The sequence below is a fragment of the Schistocerca gregaria genome, chromosome 10, assembly GCF_023897955.1.
Source record: "Schistocerca gregaria isolate iqSchGreg1 chromosome 10, iqSchGreg1.2, whole genome shotgun sequence".
Taxonomy (NCBI): Eukaryota; Metazoa; Arthropoda; class Insecta; order Orthoptera; family Acrididae; genus Schistocerca; species Schistocerca gregaria.
In genome coordinates, this window is record NC_064929.1 from 151,132,456 (window position 1) to 151,149,450 (window position 16,995).

Genomic DNA, 16,995 nt, shown 5'->3' on the forward strand with positions numbered 1-16,995 from the left:
ACCTTAACCTGAGGAAGGTATTTCTGAGTGTGTATGTCTGTAGCATAGACTGGTATGAAAGCAAAACATGGACTATAGGTAATGCAGAACAATATTTGCAACAAACTTTGTACACACCTCTCTACTCCATCACCTTTTTAATCTCTATCTGTTCTTGTTTCTGTATATTAGGATTTTTACCCAAATATAAGCTGACAATTCTTATCCTAGTAAGGGCTGGCATTTATTCTAGAATATCACTGTTCGTCACCTGTGTCTCAGCAGCCACAGATGCAGCACCCGTCTTGCGTTTCTCTTTGGCTGCCGCACCGTCAGGGCTATCTGGCACGATTCTGAGCACTTTCTTCAACAGCTCTGTTCCCTGGTCCTCCACCTTCAGAACATACACACAGCATAAAACCATAGTCACCTTCCACCTCCACATTATACACACACTTCAACAACTATTCTGATAGTATATTAGTAACTTATTTATTTGAGGAACACTTTACGATGATACACAACGTGTCGACTAAATACAAGGAAAAGTATAATTCACATATACAAACAAATGAGTACATAAGATACACCCTAATTATTAGTAAAACTGGCAATAGAAACAAAAACTTCCCAGTAAACATGGGTCTGAGCTGAAACTTCCTAGCAGATTAAAACTGTGTGCCTGACCAAGACTCGAACTCAGGACCTTTGCCTTTCGTGGGCAAGTGCTCTACCATCTGAGCTACCGAAGCACGACTCACGCCTGGTATTCACAGCTTTACTCCTGCCAGTATCTCGTCTCCTACCTTCCAAACTTTACAGAAGTTCTCCTGCAAAACTTGCAGAACTAGCACTCCTGAAAGAAAGGATACTGCAGAGACATGGTAGAGCACTTGCCCGCGAAAGGCAAAGGTCCCGAGTTCAAGTCTTGGTTGGGCACACAGTTTTAATCTGCCAGGAAATTTCATATCAGCGCACACTCCGCTGCAGAGTGAAAATCTCATTCTGGATGGGTCTGAGCTGTTGACACCATAATTGGGAATGTGGTTACAAGTTGATGAAATATTGGCCGAGTTTGTACAAATGTGAACTTTTTAATGAAGTCACCATCCATTACACCTCCGCTGACCATCGAGGCTCAGTTTGAAGTGGGACTCATCACCAAACAGAGTTCTGCTCCAGTCAATGAGATTCCAGGGCAAAGATGTGTCTGGAGATGCCACCAACAACTGTGAGATACCAACCCGACTGTCGCTTGTTGCCATACGGCTCAACAACTGGGAGTATAGGTCTGGAGTGCCATTTTTTCCAGAGCAGGACACCTTTGGCCGTTATCCACAGCACCCTTACAGCACAACAATGATATTCTATGCCCTGTTCTGTTGCCCTTCATGGGGAGCCGTCCTAGCCTTACATTTCATCAAGACAATGCCTGCCCGCAAATGATGAGTTTCTACTTTTTGTCATCATACTTGCCAAACCCTTCACTGGACAGCAAGGTCGTTGGATCTCTTCCCAAATCAGAATGCTTGAAGCATTACAACCGTTGCTCTTAAGCCTGCTCAGGATTTTCTTGAACTAACATGTCAATTGGACAGAATTTAGCACCATATCCCTCAAGATGACATCCAACAATTCTATCAATCATTGTCACACAGAGTAACTTAACTGCTTGTGTAAGGGATACAAGATGACCAATGCATTATTGGCTTACCTATTGTTTGTTGTGTGCAGCAATTTCTCTTGAATAAACCATCCATTTTTTTCTGAAACTGTAATAATTTGTTTGTCTATATATATATACATACACATCACATCTACTGATTTCCATCCCATCCAATTCACGGATAAATTCCTTCATGGTGTGTAGTCCCTCCCCCTACCCCTCCCCCAAAGTGTATACATGTAATTGGCCCACAACTTCAGTCATTCAGTTTTTAATTTCATTGGCTGTTAGAACCTTAAACAGAACTCCACTGTACTTATTTTTAACGCATTCTTTCTATTTATGGTTAGGATGTAGCAACTGATTTGGACTTGCCAATGTGAACATGAACCATTCAGGAAAAAGTCTCTGATCTACAATTGTAACAGCCTGATCTTTAAGGCCAAGGTGCATACCCTGCTTGACCTATCTGTCTCTGATCACACTGGCAAGTTAGATGTCTTACATCAGCAATAAAATGTGCTGGTGCTGCAACACAAAACTACCACATTCCCTACTGATGTGCATGAGTAACATTCTTGAGCAATCCTAGAAGGTCCTTCCACAAAAACTGAAGATAGCCATGTTCATCAAGTTTTCTCAGAAGAATGTGTAGCACAATAAGATGATCATCTAGAACCCCTAACTACTTTTTGAACAAGAGATGTTGCTCATGTATTGACTAATAAACAGCACACAGGTTCATGTCAAATCTGAGCCGAATTAGATGGAAGCTCAACTGAAAAGTTTACATTTCAATACATTCCTACTGATTAGGACAATACTTAATACTGAACTTGTTGGTGACTTGCAACCACAAATTTGCAGTTACGTCGCAAACAACTCTTATACTGAGCTATGTCTACTAAAATGGTTTTACTTCTATTATCATGTACATTCACCAATGTCAATTTTCTTTATTAACTATGGCACACACTGTGTAAATGTGCTTAATGATGAGAGAAAAGGTAGTCAGCTGTGGCCATGCTGAAGGCATCATCCTGATATTTGCCAGAAATGATTTAGGAAAACTTAAAATCAGGATAGCTGGACACAGCATGAGCTTCTATCCTCTTGAACCTGAGGCCAGTGGCTTAATAAATACACTCCTCATCTGTTATACTTAACAACAATGCTCTCATGTTTATACACAGTTGGATCAGATTATCTTCCAGAATGAAATTTTCACTCTGCAGCAGAGCATGTGCAGATTAAAATTGTGTGGCAGAGACTCTAACTTGGGAGCCTTGCCTTTTGCGAGCAGATGCTACTGACTGCACTACACATGCATTACTCATGACCCATCCTCACAGCTTTACTTCCATCAGTAAAAAATACATGTGCACTGTTCACTGCTTTTAACATTTATCACTACACACATATAGTCAACTTCAAGAACACATCCTTGCTTTCACGCATCTCCTTTTGCCTTCCTGAAAAGCTGGGTCCAAATTCCCTCATGGCAAGTGAGGTACTGAGCTCCAAGAAATAGTCAGACATTAGCATTATCCACTCCCAATCTCAGGTGCAAGATTTTTCGGTAAAAGGCATTACAGTGTGAGTGTGTGTCAATAAATCAATACAGGTGTTTCAGTTGTGCCCCTATTAATTACTACTTTGAATTTTATAACTACTCTCTCTTAGTCACGTGAACGCCATAATGATTCCTTCAGTAAGGCCATGGCCAGCTCTTTATCTAATACTTCCAGAGATGTGTGAGGGTACACGTCTAATGTCACCACTGTGATTGAGATTACAATCCTTAATTTCCTTCCTTATCAGCAATGTGACCATTTCCACTGTATGTAATGTATATACAGTTCCTGAAATCTTTAGATTTCAGCTTAGACAAATGTGGTGGCTACATGCAACAATAATTAATACTAGTGCCTTACGATTTTGTGTGTATCTTTAGTTTCCTGAACAAATGTTTTCTAGCAGAGGACTTGCCCCATTACTTTTTGAACCATGCTCATGTTAAGAGAAGTTCACAGATCATCGCCATACATTTCTTTTCAACGGCATGCAAAAACTATCGGCTGTTATCTTGTCAATATGAAGTACTGATTGTAGTAACTTGCAAGCATCCTTGCCATTGTGGTTACTTCTGGAATACATTGTGGTGTTAGCAAGTAGGTAGTTTTGTTAGAGCATGTGCAATTTTTTTATAAAACAATTACACATGTGTAACATTGTTAGAAAATGAGTGTATATGAAACAAAATACTTTTATGGACAAAGCTGCAGTTAAGCCAATGACACCTTATTTGATTAGGTATTCAACTCCAGAACAACAAATAAACCAGATAAGAAATGCTTCAGCTTTTGCCCACTGTTGACAATATCACTCACTGCAGAGTAGGATTCATATGTTTTTTACATTACATCTACATACATACGTACTCTGCAAGGCACCGTATGTTGTGTGGCAGATCACACTACCACTACTAGTCGTTTCATTTCCTGTTCCACTTACAGGTAGATTGAGGGAAGAAAAAAACAACTGTCTATATGCCTCTGTATGAGTCCTAATTTCTTGTATCTTACCTTTGTGGTCCTTGCATGAAATGTATGTTGGCAATAGGATCATTCTGCAGTCATCTTAAAATGAGCGGTTCTCTAAATTTTCTGATTAGTGTTCCTCAAAAAGAATGTCATCTTCCCTCCAGGGATTCCGGTTGCAGTTTCCAAAGCACTTCCGTAACACTTGCATGGTGTTCGTACCTACTGGTAACAAATCTAGCAGCCTGCCTCTGAAATCCTTCAACGTCTTCTTTTAATCCCATCTGGTGCAGACCCCAAACCCTCTGGCAGTACTTTAGAATAGGTCACACTAGTGTCCTATGTGCGGCCTCCTTCACAGATGAACCTCAGTGTTCCATTACTTGTGGAACATTATAAAACGTGCTGGGAAGTTTAACCAATTTTAGAGGTTTAATATTGTTTTGTGTGCATACACGAACATAAAATTATGAGCAAAGAATCCCACAAGACATTTACGTAACATACATTGCAACCAACATAAAACGGTTCCCAGGAGGATCTAGTGTTTAATGTACGGACCTCTGCAGATTTAGGCACCAGTTTCCCATCCGGTTTCTTAGGCACCATACTGTTGTTGGCTGGTAGTTTCTGGAAACAGGAATAACAACTTTTCTAAGAACATATTCTGGCCACAAGCAAAGTTTTATATCTGTCCACCAACACTACATAAACTCACCTGCAAGTTGTTCCACAGAGCACGGAACTCGGCACCTGCCGTATTCTCCTGGAGAACAGCTGCTTGGGGTGGGTTTTTGCTTGCAGCACTCTACAGAGTAAAGGAATCCAGGTTAGAGAAATGCAGAAAATAATTATGTATGAAACTTGAAAGCTACCAGATTTTCCTGTTGCTATTTGCAATTTGCATTTGATCAAACAATTATTTTATTCCTGGCATACAAGCAATGTTAGTGCAGTAATTACAGGGGCAGCTTGAACTAACAACTAGAAACAACATATATGCATTTCACCAGTCAGTGGTGTGCAGGCAGTATTAAGTAGCAGACATGTGAACATAATCTGCCAACTTTCATCGTGTCATAATTTACATGGAGCACTGAACTGAACATCTCTGAATCAAGTATCAAGACATTCTCAAGAATGTTTTTAAGAATAGAAAAGTGTCTGGAAAGTTTGCAGAATACACCTGGACTCCCAAACAAAAACAATGACACATGGTCACCTGCAAAATGTGAGCAAATCTTTTCAGGAAAAAACTGCCACGAGTGACGAGACTTTTAGTTACCAATATGAACCGACCACAAAATGGCAATGTGCAGAAACTCACATGACGACATACATTACACTTGAGAACATGCGATGAGCTAATTGAACAGCACCCCAAAGAACTTTTATGACAGTGTCATATGGTTGTATGGATGTTCTGTGTGTTACACACAAGTGGCGAGAGGCTATGTAGAACACCTGAAGGATTAAAACCACTATCTTAACATTTCTCTCTTTATTATTAACCAGCCTCAAAACTTCTTTGGACTGATGTGGTACATTCTATACTGCATGTTAAATCTATTTGGTATGACGCCCACACAACTGATTAGTATTCTAGGGTGGGCAAGTAATTTGTAAACAGTTTCCGATGTAGATTGCATTTTCGCTAGTCTCCTATGTAGACTGCATTATTTGTGTACCTAGGTGTTTAATAAGTTTACAGAATCCAACGGTGAGTTACTGCCATTGTAGTCAAATGACACTGTCTTTCTTGATCTCATTACTCCATCATCAAAACACACACCTGAGAAAGTGGGAGTAACATCCAGAAACACTTTCTAGGGGTGCACGGGTGGTGGGGAGTGATTGGCAGCAGTGTTCATTAACAAGTGTTTTGCACAAGACTTTTCATTATAAGAAGTGCCAGTTACAAAAGTGTGTAGCAATCGTCTTGAAAATGACAAGTGATGCCAATACTACAAAGGTACAAACTGAAGGGCACTGCGAGGCACGACAGTTCTGTCATCACACAGGGCAGTTTGGAAGCACCTCGAAACTTAGCAACACACAATGCCTCCACTTGTTGTAATACCACTCCTAACATGAATATTATTTTCTCTTTCTTTTCTCCTTTTCACGCACAATTTCTAAACAGATATGAAATATCCAAATTCTTTTTTAAGCCAAAATTTACTATTCAGTATATAATTTGCAGGCCACTGATGATAACAGTAAACACAGAATGTATAGTTGCATTTCATTCAATAAAATATTTGAAATTTATGATTCATAAAATCCACAAGCACTCAAATATTCCACTGCGCTAATAACTGCTTTATTACTGACACACCTTATTTGTAAGCCCTCTCATTTTCTCTATTCTAACAATTATTACACCTTTTTTTGAAAATTATATCAATGTCACTATTCAAGATTGCTATTAATGTAAGAATTCTATGATGTTTGACCTCAAAATGTAATCCTTTCAAAACTCAAATATCACAGTACTGTAGCCCTTATTTTTCTGTTTCCAAAAATATACAATTTGAATGTATAATTTTACTAGATTACCACATTAATTTATGAAATATTTCGGTTTGAAAATACACTCCTGGAAATGGAAAAAAGAACACATTGACACCGGTGTGTCAGACCCACCATACTTGCTCCAGACACTGCGAGAGGGCTGTACAAGCAATGATCACACGCACGGCACAGCGGACACACCAGGAACCGTGGTGTTGGCCGTCGAATGGCGCTAGCTGCGCAGCATTTGTGCACCGCCGCCGTCAGTGTCAGCCAGTTTGCCGTGGCATACAGAGCTCCATTGCATTCTTCAACACTGGTAGCATGCCGCGACAGCGTGGACGTGAACCGTATGTGCAGTTGACGGACTTTGAGCGAGGGCGTATAGTGGGCATGCGGGAGGCCGGGTGGACGTACCGCCGAATTGCTCAACACGTGGGGCGTGAGGTCTCCACAGTACATCGATGTTGTCGCCAGTGGTCGGCGGAAAGTGCACGTGCCCGTCGACCTGGGACCGAACCGCAGCGACGCACGGATGCACGCCAAGACCGTAGGATCCTACGCAGTGCCGTAGGGGACCGCACAGCCACTTCCCAGCAAATTAGGGACACTGTTGCTCCTGGGGTATCGGCAAGGACCATTCGCAACCGTCTCCATGAAGCTGGGCTACGGTCCCGCACACCGTTAGGCCGTCTTCCGCTCACGCCCCAACATCGTGCAGCCCGCCTCCAGTGGTGTCGCGACAGGCGTGAATGGAGGGACGAATGGAGACGTGTCGTCTTCAGCGATGAGAGTCGCTTCTGCCTTGGTGTCAACGATGGTCGTATGCGTGTTTGGCGCCGTGCAGGTGAGCGCCACAATCAGGACTGCATATGAGCGAGGCACACAGGGCCAACGCCCGGCATCACGGTGTGGGGAGCGATCTCCTACACTGGCCGTACACCTCTGGTGATCGTCGAGGGGACACTGAATAGTGCACGGTACATCCAAACCGTCATCGAACCCATCGTTCTACCATTCCTAGACCGGCAAGGGAACTTGCTGTTTCAACAGGACAATGCACGTCCGCATGTATCCCGTGCCACCCAACGTGCTCTAGAAGGTGTAAGTCAACTACCCTGGCCAGCAAGATCTCCGGATCTGTCCCCCATTGAGCATGTTTGGTACTGGATGAAGTGTCGTCTCACGCGGTCTGCACATCCAGCACGAACGCTGGTCCAACTGAGGCACCAGGTGGAAATGGCATGGCAAGCCGTTCCACAGGACTACATCCAGCATCTCTACGATCGTCTCCATGGGAGAATAGCAGCCTGCATTGCTGCGAAAGGTGGATATACACTGTACTAGTGCCGACATTGTGCATGCTCTGTTGCCTGTGTCTATGTGCCTGTGGTTCTGTCAGTGTGATCATGTGATGTATCTGATCCCAGGAATGTGTCAATAAAGTTTCCCCTTCCTGGGACAATGAATTCACGGTGTTCTTATTTCAATTTCCAGGAGTGTATGAATCAGCAGAAAACTCTTGCCAGGTTTTGCTAAATCCTGGGGATAAAGGGGCAAGTCCCAAACTCCTGCTACCTACGCTAATTTGAAGAGATTCAACTACAAATAACTTCACTGCCTAATGTGTATACATAAACACTTCTCCTCCTGTCTTTTGTGTTGTTATTTAAATTGTACCAAGTTTGTACTCAAAGAATTTGTGTAGACATTATTACAAGCATCTTTAAATAGGTTCTGCGGGCAGTGCTAGAATCAGTCTGTACCGAGCCCCATTACACCCTTACATACCATCTGGCACTATTAAAGGAAGAAAGAGGCATTGGAATGGTTGCATATGTAATGGATTAGAAATGGCATCTACATCTACATATATACCCCACTAGCCACCAATTGGTGTGTGGCGGAGGGCACAATTTGCACCAACCTCTAAATTACGGCCCATACATGTTCAGTGGGATTCATGTTGAGCGATATCTGTGGCCAAAACATTTCTCCAGAATGTTCTTCAAATGAATAATGAGCAATTGTGGCCCGATGACATGTTTGGGGACATGAAGTCCATGAATGGCTGGAAATGGTCTCCTAGTAGCTGAACATACCTCTTGCCAGTCAATGACTGGTTGGGCCAGAGGACCCAGCCCATTCCATGTACACACAGTCCCCACCATTACGGAATCACCACCAGCTTGTACAGTGACTTGTTGACAGCTTGGGTCCATAGCTTTGTGAGGTCTGCGCCACACTCTAAACCTACCATTAACTCTTGCCACCTGAAATCAGGCCTCATCTGACCAGACCACAGTTTTCCAGTCATCTAGGGAGCAACTGATATGGTCACCTACCCAGTGTAGGCACTCCAGATGACGATGTGTTATTAGCAAAGGCAATCGTGTCGTCGTCTACTGCCATAGTCCATTATGCCAAATTTTGCTACACTGTGCTAATGGGTACGTTTGTCATACATCCCACATTGATTTTTGCAGTTATTTCATGCAGAGTTCAGTGATAAAATTTTATAAAAGAAGGCTTAGGACCAATTGAAATTTATTTGCATCTTGTAAAAGTGTATTGCCGTTCTTCATCTTCAGCTTCCACTGTGCAGAAATGGGCAGCCAAGTTTAAAATGTCGCTGCAAAAGCACCCAAGATGAGCCGTCTGTAATCATTGATAAAGCGCATTACACAACTCTGGGAGATCAGTGTATAAAGGTGCGAGAAATTGCTAATGGTCTAGGTATATCAAAGGAACATGTTGGTCATATCTTGCACTAGGAATTGATCTTGAGATAACTTTTTTCACCGTGGATCACAAATGTATTTACATGACACTCTCCAAAAACTGCTCGGTGCATTTTAAGAAAAACAGAAGTAACTTTTTGCATTGATAAGTGACAGTAGATGAAACATGGACTCTCCACTACACACCTGGATCCAAACAGCAGTCTATGAAGTGTACAGACTCTGGTCCTTCAGCTCCAAAGAAGGCAAGGAGATGCCATCAGCAGGAAAGATCATGGTGTTGTCGTTTTGAGAGGCGAAAGGAATTTTGTTGTTGGCTATATTGAAAAATATAAAGGCACAACTGGAGAACACTACTCTCACCTTGTAACAAAACTGGAAACAAGTATTCATGAAAACGGACCCGGCTTAAAGAAGAGAAAATATCATCTTCCATCAGGACAATGCACCTGCCCACTATAGTGTCTTGGAAATGGGGGTATCGAGTGGTCTGCTCTACGATGTGCTGTAACATCCACCCTACTCCCCAGATTTGACTCCCCCAGATGTCCATCTATTCTCAAAACCAAAAAAATTCTTCCCCAGTTAGTATTTTGTCCAACTGATACTCCACTGCGACTGTAGGTGGCTACCTTGCAGCCATTCTGGAGGGAAACTACAGAGAGAGCGTAATGACATTGGAACACCACTGGATGAAATATATTGGTACAGGAGGAGATTATGTCGAAAAATAAAACTTCTTTGAAAGAATAAATTATCGTTTCCACTATCAGGCTGAGAACTTTCCAGACTGCCCTCATAAACATGGCCTCGCAGAAGAAAATGGAAATTTGATGAAAAGAAGAACAACAGATAACTCTACAACCTAATTCACAGGTTCACTGATACAATGTGTGTTGTGAGAGACAAACATCATGATGATGACAATGACGATGACAACATTGGAGATGATGGTGTAGCTTACCACCAGAGGAGGTCCCTGCACGAACGCCACCGCAGGCGGGAACTGGTGCGGAGGCTGGACCTGGGCTTGGCTGTGTGCCGGGCGTTGCGGGGATGTGACGCCCCTGCCGGCCGTCCAGCTGACAAACGCCGAACCCTGCTGCTGGTTCGGCTGCTGCCGTAGGGGAGACACTGACACGGGGGCTGCACTCTTCTTCCAGGGGGGTGTGAACGTGTGTATGGGTGGTGCCACTGGCAGGTTTGGTCCTGGGGATCAAGCGAGGCATTATGCACTACAGCTTACAATATGCCACAATTGGATAGTATCTATACAATTTGTACTTCGCTATGTTCAGTCTCTCTTAAGAATGTTCAGTCTCTCTTAAGAATGAAAACACACACACACACACACACACACACACACACACACACACACACACACACACACACACACACACACAGAGGCAAGCTATATAGTGTCACAAATCCATTTGTGACACTGTTTTTTCTCCAGCTGCCAAGCCAATGTATGTGTTAAGTATTTTATAATTATTTGTTGTGTTTATGAAGTATGAATGTCATTCTTTATTGTAACTAAAAACATATGGTGTTTTGTTGCTTTTTCTGTTTGTGGCAAGTAACAGAACTAAACATGGAGCCTCCACCAACTGAGCTGTACCGAGTACCTGGTAGCTAGCTAGCTGCATGTGCGCTGATGACTGTCGCTCCTAGGAGAAGCACGCATGCATAATCCCATGATGATCTGAGCAACGTTAAATAATGTTCTACAGTTTTCTATTAATGAAATGGACTTATTTTCTTTGATGTACTCTGGTTGAGATATTCAGTAGTTCATCAACAAGAGGCAGTCCGTGAAACCAAGATAGATGTATATCTTTTGCACAGTCTCATAATAACATAAACTTCCCATGTGTAACTTGTGTTCGCTTTCTGACATAGACTGGCAGTAATGTTAAGAATTCTGGCAACTGAGGATACATTCCAGTCTTTGGTCTATGCAATCAGAGTTGCAGCAAATACATTACTTATAATAAATAACATCAACTACTGCAGATAACACTCCTATTAAATTAGTAAGAATGTCTCAGAACGTTTTAGGGGAAAAAAAGGAAAAGAAAAAGGGAAGTAGATGGACATGAACCTGCAACCTTTCTTCTTACAGTCTGCAGCTTCAACATGTCAGCACCTTTGAAGTTATTTGGCACACAGTATCAAAAAGCTGTAGGTATGAATGTCATCATTTGATATTTAACTAGGACCTATTGTATAAAAAAAGACATGCTTTTGATAAATCATCATTGTACTGTAACACTTGAATGGCTTACTTACACAGCATGAAAATTATAACATGAGATGCATCAAATCTAAAAAGCCTTTAACTGCTGATATGCATTTACCTGTCTTTTATTAAAACTAATCATACCTAAAATACCTCGGTTTTGAGAGATCCTCAATATGGTGGTGCTCTGAAACAGCTAACCTTCATACCATGTATGCTATAATATAAAAACTGGCAAATACAGAGTTCAACTTCATATGTCTTAATACAATATGGCATTTCCTAAGTTCAGTTTGTGATGTAAAAACAATGTCACATCTCACTGGCCATGTTCGTCTCCAAGTGACGAAAATCTGACAGGGCAGATTCTTCCTCACACAATTTGCATTGTAGTGGAACGTGGAATTCCACACTGTAATGTCACCACCTCTTTGTCTGTGAACATTTTCACATCCTTTAGAAGGCCACCTTTACAGTGACACAATATACATCTGCCACCCCACACCGTCATACTTCTCGAATTGGTTCATATCCCTGAATGTCATCATTTACAAAAGGATATACAGAACAAAATATCTGACTGAAAGAGTGAAAGAACAAATGTGATTGCAGCTTTAAATAAACACACATATTTGATCACTTTTGTGATTGAATGCACATTGTCTATGTCCTAGAATATGTTGCCCACAGTTACACTTTTGACCTACAAAACTAGTGACTGTATCCTTCAAATATCTTGCCAAAGTTCAAGTAACTTAAAAACTACCAATTTAGTAGTTTTAGTCATCCCTGGATCACTTTAAGAGGATAACTGACATGTGAGTGTATTGAGTTTAAGAACATATATCATATATACAAGCATTTGCACACTTACAGGTCAAGCGTGACAAGGATAGGAGAAGTAGTCAACCACGGCCTAATAGTAGGAACCATCTAGGCACTTTTCTGAAGTAATTTAGGAAAACCATGGAAAACATTTATCAGTTTGGGAATTGGAGCCCTCATGCTGCCAAATACAAGACCAGTTTTAAAAAGTACATTGAAATTTATCATTAGCTGCCAATAGTGTTTGGTTTATACATTCTGCCAAAAAGTTAACGTAAAATAACAGTTATACAGAATTTATTTATTTTTCAATACCTATCAACACACATACTAAACACAATGTTTAACAGAGTGAAAGAAAGTACCAACCCCAAGAATAAACTAGCACTTGCTTCCATGACTATTAGACTACTCTTATAACAAAATATCATGGAAAAAAACTGCTAACAAACAGAAAACACAGGGAACATTAATTCAGCAAAGAATGGAACAAGAGAATTTTAATTATAAAAAATGATTATGAAAAAAGTGAGTGTAGTGGTGAATGTGGGGTCACAGCAACTGCTGCTGCTATTAGTGGATGTTGCGCAGCATCCAGCATCTCATATGCAGCTGCAGATAACTCATACACAGATATGCATGACAAAGCTGACAAGCAGACAAGTTATGACATGTTAAGATTTTTGTCGCAGTGAACTGGTCATGCTCCACCCGTATTCAGTTCAAAGCCTACAGTGTTCTCCAACTGCTGACACTCTGAGCACAGGTATGCCACATTTCGTTTCAGTGTCCCATAACAGAAAAGGCTCCATGACACAGATGTTTTTTAAAAAATTATTTAATTGGATAGTAAAAAATCTACTCACCAAGTGACAGCAGAACACACACATAATACGTGGTTGTAACTGGGAAGCTTTCGGAGCCAGTGGCTCCTTCTTTAAGCAGGAGGGTTGAAGGGTGAAGGAAAAGGACTGCAGAGGTCTACAAAAAGTGGCACACTCTGGGAAAGTCACCCAGAACTGCGGGTCAGGGAAGACTTACCATATGGGATGAGAAGGAAAGATCCTGTATGCAAAGTCTCCACTGACCCGTGGTTCAGGGTGACTTTCCTGAAATCTACCCCCCCTTCCTAGACCTCTCCAGTTCCTTCACCCTTCAACCCTTCCCTCCTGTAGAAGGAGCCACTGCATCTGAAAGTTTGCCAATTACAACTGTCTTTTACATGTATGTTCTGCCATTGCTTGGTGATTAGATTTTTTTAATCTATCCAATTAAATAATTTTGTCAATAATTAGATTCTGGTTACAGCTTTTTTTGTGTCAGATTAAGATGTAACTTTCAAAATCTTCTATCATATAATGGTTACCGCAATTCTGACTTTTAAGCTAGCAAAACAGTGCTCATTATCTTTTCTTAGTTCAGTTTGTATAAATGTAACTGCTGTAATTAAGACTAGAAATGCAACCTGTTACAAAGTTCCACAGGATACCAAAGTTCACACAAACAAATTGTCCATGAATTGACAAAAAACCACCTGATGATGGTGGTAGTGGGCAGTCTAACATAATAAATGTGACTGGTTACTGTAATTTGGATTTTTAACTGATATTTGTACCAGTCACGGTCAAACGTAACCTAAGCAGCAACATTTAAACTTGCCCTTATTTGTTGGAACTTGCCCCAACAATTTTACTGTTATGGCAACATTCTCCAACTATACTGCTATGACAGTTTCCCACTCAGTTTGTTCATACCATTTTGTAAGAACTTGCAAAAGAAAAAAATGTTTTTACATACGAACTCATGTTATGCAACAAATGAAAATGAAATACTAAAAGTACAGATCAATGAGCACATGGTGGATGAGACTGTGTGAGGTTCCTAGCCAACAAATGAAGGTAACACCAGTATGTGAATAACTTAACCACAAAGCTCAGGTCTGCCAGCTTTACTTTTATAAATCTCTTACACTGTATTGATCTGCAGACAGGATAGCTAGCATACTTTGCATTCTTTCACTCAATGCTGTCTTATGGTACGCAAAGCAGCTAACGGAAAAAAAGTACAGAAGTGTGGAGTAAGAATACTGTGCACATTTGATAGCTGAACATCTAGCTCCTACGATATTTGTAGTTAATAACATGAATTATTTTCAGAACTTGGAACTAGATGCATATTTCCACTTGACTACACAGTGGGACAGGAAAGGGGGGGGGGGGGGGGGGGTGAGAAAAAAATTTCATTAAGTCTAGAAATTATGTGTAAAGTCTGTTGGAAGTTACTAAGTGCTCCCATACTGAATGGATATACCATGCTTGTGTGAATATAGGGCACCACTTTTGTTTCCTAAATTTTGGCTTAAAAAAATTATGGTGTGCCCTATAATCGAGATTTCTCCCCTCAGATCATAAATTGTCAATTTCAGAGTGATGTGTACATATATCTTGTGGATTGAAATTAATACCGTTATCAGTTACTGCAGTGTAACATCAGAAGCTCTTAAATAATATCAGCTGGGAAGCTTTCTCCCTTGGGGATGGGTGGCCGATTAAAAACTGCAACAGTGGCACTTTTGTCCGCCAGCTGTAATGCTCAACATCATTGTACACAGATGCATTCAGTACCACTTGTACATATTTTCACACTACATTCCCCTACATTATTTACTGTGATGCTTTTTGACATATTTTTTATTTGGGAATGTAAATAAAAATTTTTACATCAAAGCTGGATCGTGTGACAATGAAAAGATTTCAAACTGTTTTTGTAAGCCTGAGACAGCTTTTCACGACTGCAGTTCTGCGAAGAATAGGTAAATTATTTCATTGCATGAATCACCAAACCCACCCATACAAAACATTAAATTCCGTTGGCAAAAAGTTTCTTTTCCATGCTATTCATTTCCATATGAGCACAAAGCATATTATTGTTGCTCTGTATTGTTTACTTGTTATGTAGGGGTGCCAACATAGTTTAGTGTGTGCATTGAGAACACAGTAGTACTTAGTAATCTGGGGTATACTGGCTGTTTTATCTGAACTTCATACAACAGAATGTGCTTAATGAAAATGATGATATCATGAAAAGAGAGAGAGAGAGAGAGAGAGAGAGAGAGAGAGAGAGAGAGAGAGAGTGTGTGTGTGTGGGGGGGGGGGGGGGGGGTGATTCACCCCCAGTTATGAGAGAGTGGAAGAAGGGGAGTGAGACAGACACAACTCAGAATACTGCCTATTTGAATTTTCTCGTTAATTTAGCAGTGTGGCCTATATTCAAGATTTTTTTTTTACTATAATCTCATGTCAGAAGTTCAGGTGCAGCCTATACTCGCACAAATACATTCCTGGAAATGGAAAAAAGAACACATTGACACCGGTGTGTCAGACCCACCATACTTGCTCCGGACACTGCGAGAGGGCTGTACAAGCAATGATCACATGCACGGCACAGCGGACAAACCAGGAACCGCGGCGTTGACCGTCAAATGGCGCTAGCTGCGCAGCATTTGTGTACCGCCGCCGTCAGTGTCAGCCAGTTTGCCGTGGCATACGGAGCTCCATCGCAGTCTTTAACACTGGTAGCATGCCGCGACAGCATGGACGTGAACCGTATGTGCAGTTGACGGACTTTGAGCGAGGGCGTATAGTGGGCATGCGGGAGGCCGGGTGGACGTACCGCCGAATTGCTCAACACGTGGGGCGTGAGGTCTCCACAGTACATCGATGTTGTCGCCAGTGGTCGGCGGAAGGTGCACGTGCCCGTCGACCTGGGACTGGAACGCAGCGACGCACGGATGCACGCCAAGACCGTAGGATCCTACGCAGTGCCGTAGGGGACCGCACCGCCACTTCCCAGCAAATTAGGGACACTGTTGCTCCTGGGGTATCGGCGAGGACCATTCGCAACCGTCTCCATGAAGCTGGACTACGGTCCCGCACACCGTTAGGCCGTCTTCCGCTCACGCCCCGCCTCCAGTGGTGTCGCGACAGGCGTGAATGGAGGGACGAATGGAGACGTGTCGTCTTCAGCGATGAGAGTCGCTTCTGCCTTGGTGCCAATGATGGTCGTATGCGTGTTTGGCGCCGTGCAGGTGAGCGCCACAATCAGGACTGCATACGACCGAGGCACACAGGGCCAACACCCGGCATCATGGTGTGGGGAGCGATCTCCTACACTGGCCGTACACCTCTGGTGATCGTCAAGGGGACACTGAATAGTGCACGGTACATCCAAACCGTCATCGAACCAATCGTTCTACCATTCCTAGACCGGCAAGGGAACTTGCTGTTCCAACAGGACAATGCATGTCCACATGTATCCCGTGCCACCCAACGTGCTCTAGAAGGTGTAAGTCAACTACCCTGACCAGCAAGATCTCCGGATCTGTCCCCCATTGAGCATGTTTGGGACTGGATGAAGCGTCGTCTCACGCGGTCTGCACGTCCAGCACGAACGCTGGTCCAACTGAGGCACCAGATGGAAATGGCATGG

General features: G+C 42.2%; 1 protein-coding gene across 1 annotated transcript in view; it reads right to left on the bottom strand.

Annotated features, from left to right (window-relative positions):
* LOC126293418 (5'-3' exoribonuclease 1) overlaps positions 1-16,995 on the bottom strand; it is a 188,113-nt gene that overhangs the window by 31,035 nt on the left and 140,083 nt on the right. The window contains exons 25-28 of the mRNA XM_049986642.1: positions 10,405-10,649; positions 4,904-4,993; positions 4,747-4,815; positions 251-373 (exon numbers count right to left, since the gene is read on the bottom strand). Coding sequence (XP_049842599.1) covers positions 251-373; positions 4,747-4,815; positions 4,904-4,993; positions 10,405-10,649 — 527 coding nt within the window. The remainder of the gene's footprint in view (positions 1-250; positions 374-4,746; positions 4,816-4,903; positions 4,994-10,404; positions 10,650-16,995) is intronic.